The sequence below is a fragment of the Pleuronectes platessa genome, chromosome 1 (genome assembly GCF_947347685.1).
Source record: "Pleuronectes platessa chromosome 1, fPlePla1.1, whole genome shotgun sequence".
Lineage (NCBI taxonomy): Eukaryota > Metazoa > Chordata > Actinopteri > Pleuronectiformes > Pleuronectidae > Pleuronectes > Pleuronectes platessa.
In genome coordinates this window covers 28,492,234-28,498,601 of record NC_070626.1, presented here as the reverse complement: position 1 = coordinate 28,498,601, position 6,368 = coordinate 28,492,234, and the positions used below count along the sequence as shown (strand labels likewise).

At 42.3% G+C, this 6,368-nt stretch overlaps 1 protein-coding gene across 1 annotated transcript in view; it reads left to right on the top strand.

Annotated features, from left to right (window-relative positions):
- The window catches only part of luzp2 (leucine zipper protein 2), a 144,026-nt gene extending 138,368 nt beyond the window's left edge, over positions 1–5,658 (top strand). The window contains exon 12 of the mRNA XM_053422666.1: positions 4,752–5,658. Within this exon, the coding sequence (XP_053278641.1) occupies positions 4,752–4,862 (111 nt within the window). The 3' untranslated portion in view covers positions 4,863–5,658. The remainder of the gene's footprint in view (positions 1–4,751) is intronic.
- Positions 5,659–6,368: the final 710 nt, after the last annotated feature.

Sequence of the window (6,368 nt, the reverse complement as noted above, 5' to 3'; positions counted from 1 at the left end):
GGTTTCAAATGTTGCATCACCGACTATAAGACATAATTTTCTGACTTCACCATGATGTCATAGTGGCATAATTCCTACCAAATACTTAAGTGGTGTCTATTGTCCTATAGGATGCAGCGATACCTTGAGAAATACATATTTTTAGCAATGCATGATGTCATTTTCTGATTCCATTGTGACATCACATCACTGCAGTGTTTCTCATTTTTCCCACCACAGTTTCATAACGACACGATCAGATCTCGAACTCTGTGTTTTGTGCCATTTCGTCACTGTCGAGCTGTGGGTGTGTGCATCACTCTGTCCCCAGCTGTCACTCAAAGTAACGATCTGTCACAGTCTGACTGACCAGTGACAGCAGAGGGAGAAATCACACCCGAGGCAGTGGCCTGTACAAACATCCCTAAAGTTTTTACCGACTTCAGCAGGCCGGCAGAACTCAGCATAAACACACTGTTCTTACTGTGTGTGTGTGTGTGTGTGTGTGTGTGTGTGTCAGGCTGTAGGAAAGCTCTGTGTGTGCGAAGGGTAACAAAATGATAAAAGTCTTCACCAACACAACACGACGTGAAAGGACACACAACGTCTGCATCACATTCCTTAAAGAAGTCGACCGTTCTTCTACAATCTAATATCCACTGCCCCCGCCAGAGCCCACGCACAACCGCCCCCCCCCCATCATATTATTGAATTGAGTCACACCTGTTTGGCAGCGGCAGATGGTTACAGACAAAACAATGCATCTCATTCCGGCGCGATACTGTCTAACTGAGGGGATGCCTTGCATTCCAAGTGGCAGGGATCCATTTTTAGACACGGACACTATTTGCACAAGAAGACGAGAATGTTCCAAACGAGATCGACGAATGGGAGGAGAGAGAGAGAGAGAGAGAGAGAGAGAGAGAGAGAGAGAAAGACAAGGACGTTTTATGTAAAACAACAGTTGGATTGTGTCACTGATTCCAAGCAGAACAAAATAATTCTCTTTCAGGATTAATGTAGTGAAAACGCTCAACATCACATTTTACTGAAGTTGAAATATTGTCCCTGGAGGATTTGAGCCATTTTGTTTCATCACAGAATGAAAGACAAGCACAGAATTCATTAATAGACACAAATCTGAGAGTGAACAATGTATATTTGACAGTTTTTTTAATTGAAAATATCACAAAAATGACGAAAAGGTGACTTCTCGAGTGTCAGTCAAGCAAAAGTGTTCTCACCTCTAATTAAAACCATTTCTATCTTTATAATTTTAACATGTTTTCACATTTTGTTGCCCCAATGGATCTGCATCATCTCTCCCTCCCGGTACGCAGCACTTGCCATTCATGGTGTAGTAAACACTTTGATTAGTAACGATTTGCATTCCAGTCTCTGTGGATCAATCTGCATTAAAGTGGCCGTTATTCCTGTCACTGCCCCCCCCCTTCATTATACAGTATCGTGAGAGCGGGAACCTGAGAGGCATCCCCCGGATAGAGGGGCTGCTCCTGTGCTCGGTGTGTTCTTTGTTCGACACGGAAAGATTTAAAAGGAAAACAGAGCAACATCTGCACTTTTCTCTCTGAGATATATTGTAGAATAAGCAGCAGTATTGACTGGGTCTCGTACGGCAGACTCATCAGGAGAGGCTGGTATCGATGTGGCCTGAACATTGACAACCTGACAGACCTGCCTCACACCCACTGGGGTTTTCAGCCACATTTACTGTTCTGTCAACAACATGGAGATAATAACGCTGGTCCAGTTTGTGTACGCTTTAAAAACCACAGTATGTAAAACCAACCCGTCTCACGTTACACTCTAATGCAGAGGTCTTCAACGTGTTTCAGGCCAAGGACCCCAAGCTGATGGAGAGATGGGGCAGGGACCCCCTACTATATATATAAGTTTAGTTACATTTTTTTGTTATATATTAAACTAGGCCTAGTGCCATGTATAAACATAGCTACCCTGTTATTGTGCATTCAATACTAAGCTATCCAAATAATACACAGGTTCATATATTCATGTTTTGATTATTGTTTGTCGCTGAATGAAAGAAGATGTTCTCTTCATCAATTTATCCATTGGCTACAATATGTTGGATTCACGTTAATGTGTATTTAATAACATTTAAATTTGGAAAAAAAAATGTAATTTTTAAAAATATAAAAAATTGTTTAATCAACCAACAATTTCGCGACCCCCCCCCCCCCCCTGCAGTACCTCCGCGGACCCCTAGGGGAATGTAAGAGTACATCATTAAGAATCTCTGAGAGGGAAAGTTTGGTTTCCCCCGTTTCTTCTCGGGTTAGAAATATAATGTGATTCAGGAAACTCTGACATTCTCAAACATCGGAGCAGATCTGTGGAGCTCGGTGGCATCGGTATTGTTCGTCCCTGACATTCCTGAATTCATTAAAACTGTGAAAGTGGAAGTGCACACCGGATGATGTGCAAGAATCACAAAGGGGCCGATGTGAGTCAGATATGCAGTTTTTTGTGGTTAAAAAAGGAAAATGTTTCATATGGGCTCCACTTGTTTTTGTAGCCAACATATTCCAAGAGGAATAGAATCTGCTCCGTGTGACAGTCGGTTAATTAGGTGGTTGACGAGCGCCCGAAATAAAAGAGGGCAGTGGAGGAAGGATTCTTACCTTCTACCAAATCTCATCTATAGAGCAAACAATGTCCGTTCTACAACAAACTATGCCTGTGACAACATGACTCAAAATCAAGTGTGTTGTATGTGTATAGCGTGAAAGTGAAAATATATAAAGGCTCCTTTCTAAGGCTCGAAGAGAAAGTCCTTACGCACACAACTGCAGATTAAACTATGAGGTCGGACTGTCTACATGGTCGTTAACAACTTTATGGAAGATGGTGTGATAGCATGAGCAACCATGTGGCAAGCAGCTCTGCACACAGCTGTGTAATGCAACAATGGAAAACACCAAGTTAGAGATCTGGAGTCTCCACGTCGCTGTATCCTATCGGCATCTTGCTTTAACAATTGACTGCACTGCCCCCCTATGGTTTCCACTGGTACTGCTTTGTTTTGTCTGTGCGTGTCTGTGAGCTTTTAAAAAACTCACAAAAATACAGACGAAATACAAGAGCATAGCAAAAAGGTTCCGTCTGCTCCTGAGAATGAATGCGCCTTAAGTTGTTGTTCACAGTGACATGATGTTTTTGTTTAACTTGACTGCAGACACTGGCAAAGTTTATCCAGAACATCCTCCCCTGCACACAAACTTCAGGATGTTCTTAAGTGATCTTTTTCTGGTTATAAACAAGATACAAACACCGGAAAAAGGTAAAATCCCAAACCCACAAGGTGAACTGCAACCAAGGTCACAAAGAGAGAGACAGAGCTTGTGTGCAGATGGAGGAGAATTCACAGAGACTCTGAATCTCATATGGTACAGTTGGTATTTTATTAAAAAGGAACAATGGAGCTGAATGACCTGGGAATTGGTTCCTAGTGCCAGGGAACACTTCTTAAACATGCCACTGCTCAAATGGCTGAAACTATTCAAAATGCAGAAGAAGATTGGGTTCCATTTATGAAAAACAGTGGTGCCCGATCATTTTCTTTTTCAAATGTTAGCAGGAATTTGTGAGAACAGCAGGAGAATGACACATATCGCACATACCCCCGCAAACACACACACACACTCAACTGTAAACAGGCTGCTGTCAGTGTCGGTCTTCAAAACGCTCGGAATTGCTCCTTTTCCATCTCACCAGGTACTTAATTACATTTATTTTCAAAGCTCTGTTCTCATTTTCTCCGGAGCTGAAATGAAAAGCATCTGGATCCCTGAGCCGCGCCTCAATCCACCGGCACCGCTCCCTTCACAGTCTCAATCACCTCGAGCGTTAGAACACACCGGCTGTGTTCACCATTCATCTTCAGTTTTAAAGACTCATTTAAAACACACTTTTCAAATTACAGTTAAATTACATGTATCTGCATTTGATCACAGTCATGTTTGTGTTGCTCATTACAACAATCGTTTGTTTTGGGGGGGGGGGTTTCCCCAAATAAAATCAAGGATATTCTGGAAAATATTATTTGTACTGAACGCCCCCACATCAGAGCCTCACTGTGGTTACCCCCCCTCCCCACCCCCCCTCCCCACCCAGAGTGCACATTGTGAATTTGTGAAGGTGCATTTTTCAAGCTGCAACCGTGTGTTGAGACTTATTTATGCTTCCATAACATACGGAAATATAAACTTCCATAAACAAAGTACTCATCGCTGCCGGCCTACATCACATCCACATAAAACAAATGTGGTGATAATCTCCTCAAAGTGTTTTGTCAATATTTAAATTTCTCCCTTGTGTCCTATTGTCATCTCCCCTGAGATATGGGCTACACTAACCCCCCCCCCCCATGATTTACAGTGGTACTGCTCCTTTTCGCCTCTTTTGACCATTAGCTTTCAGAAGACAAGTAGTTAGTTTCTATAAACGTAAATAACATTGAGTTTAAATGAGCCTCTAAGTTGCTCCTCAAACTTTATAACTTATGTGAAACAAACTCTGACTCTAACCCCAGTCGTCGTGTTGTAACAGCAGTAGAAGCACTACAGCAGTTCTAACTTTAAATTAAAAAAAATATAGGTTTTTCTACTTCATCTGTATCCCTCAGGTATTTCCTTCTCAGACTACAGACCAGCACATTGTCTATACTGAGGAACATCACGCTGTCACTCTTCCTCATTATAAATCTGTATCTTCTGAACCCCCCCCCACAGCAAAGGAGCCAAGCAGAGACCGGGAAAATCAACACGAAGCGCTCAGACGCCAGCGAGGAGGCGGAGGGAGGCAGCAGCAGCAAAAAGACGAAGCCACATAAAGACGACTGAGCGGACGACGTGTCCCCGAACCGCGGAGCTCCTGTTGCCTGAAGGATCTTTCTAAGAGCACACACTTTTGCGCACTCTCACAAAAGACAATGTGCGCCCACACACACACACACATACTGACACATTTTAAACACGCACACACACAGAGACACACACACACACACACTCGACAGCTACATATGCGCATATCAGCATTGTTTGCAAAAAGCTGAGACACTGGAATTGTCAAACTTCGAACCGTCATCTGAAAATCCTCCATGGTAAAAAACGGCATGCATTCTAGAACTTCTTTTTAAAAAGGTAGCAATGGCACTGGTAACTTGTTTCATGATTGTTCATTTGTTGTTTACTCATCTGAGTTTTCTTCTGAGTGAGGACACTGCTTTCTAAATGTGTGATCTTTCTAGAAAAATCCCTTTGCACTGGTGAGGTCTGACACTGTATCCTGTGATAAGTATAAACCAATTGACAAATAAGAGATACCCCTACTACTATAACTTCTACTACTACTACTACTACTACCCAACTTAGACTATTGTTTGTCACTCATTGTAGCACGGTTAATTTACTCCTCCACATTTTGAAATATAGAGGCTCAAGTTGGCTGGCCAACTGTTCAAGGTTTAATATTTCAGCACTCTTCCTGCCTTCAACACTCCAGAGGCAAAGAGCCAAAGACTCACAATGGGTCGTCTCCCTGAGAATGTGCCATGCACTGAGTAGTAACTCCTAGCTACATGTATCCGTGTTATCTGACCTTTCTGTGTCCTTTCAATAAACTGTAATTTTCAGTAAATGTGTGCAGAATAAATGGTTATTTGTGGGAAAGAAATGAGTGAGCATGTTTGTGATCAACAGAGGGAGAAAGGTCGCGCGGCGCAGGGGCCGTGGTCTACACCTGCTGAATGTTAATTACACGTCCAACACGGCGAGGGGAGGTTGCTAATGAGCCGCCGACACGTGTGAGGTCGGGGAGAAACCGGTGTTCTTTCACAGACCAATTATTCATCACATCATTTTGAAAGTTGACTTTGTGAAATTGTTTCGGAAGAGACGATACGGCCTCAACTCTTTGTCCTTCAAACTGCAAATCCATCCTTCTTCTTTCTTTTTTTTAACGATATTCTGTGGCCAAGGGTAGGAATTGTTTTTGTGCGTTTAAGTCTTTGTTGATTGGACGGAGTTGAGAGTGAAAGCGGGAAAGAGAGAAGAAGGAAGATGTGAACTAAAGGATCCGAACCTCCCTCTCAAACCTCCGGACATGGATCCAGGTGACCTAGTGGACTGTGAATCCTTTTACATGAGTCGTACAATACATGTTTCATTTTTATGTTTCATTTAATTCTTATTTTATTTCTGAAAGATCCACTGTATAAGGTTACCAGCCAGAAAAACGTTTTTATATAAACACGTCTCGTGTAGAATCATCAGGGCTTCAAGTAACAGTAATTCTCATTATGTAGCTGAGTGTTCCTTCGTGTAATTTAGAAAACATTGATCTAAAAA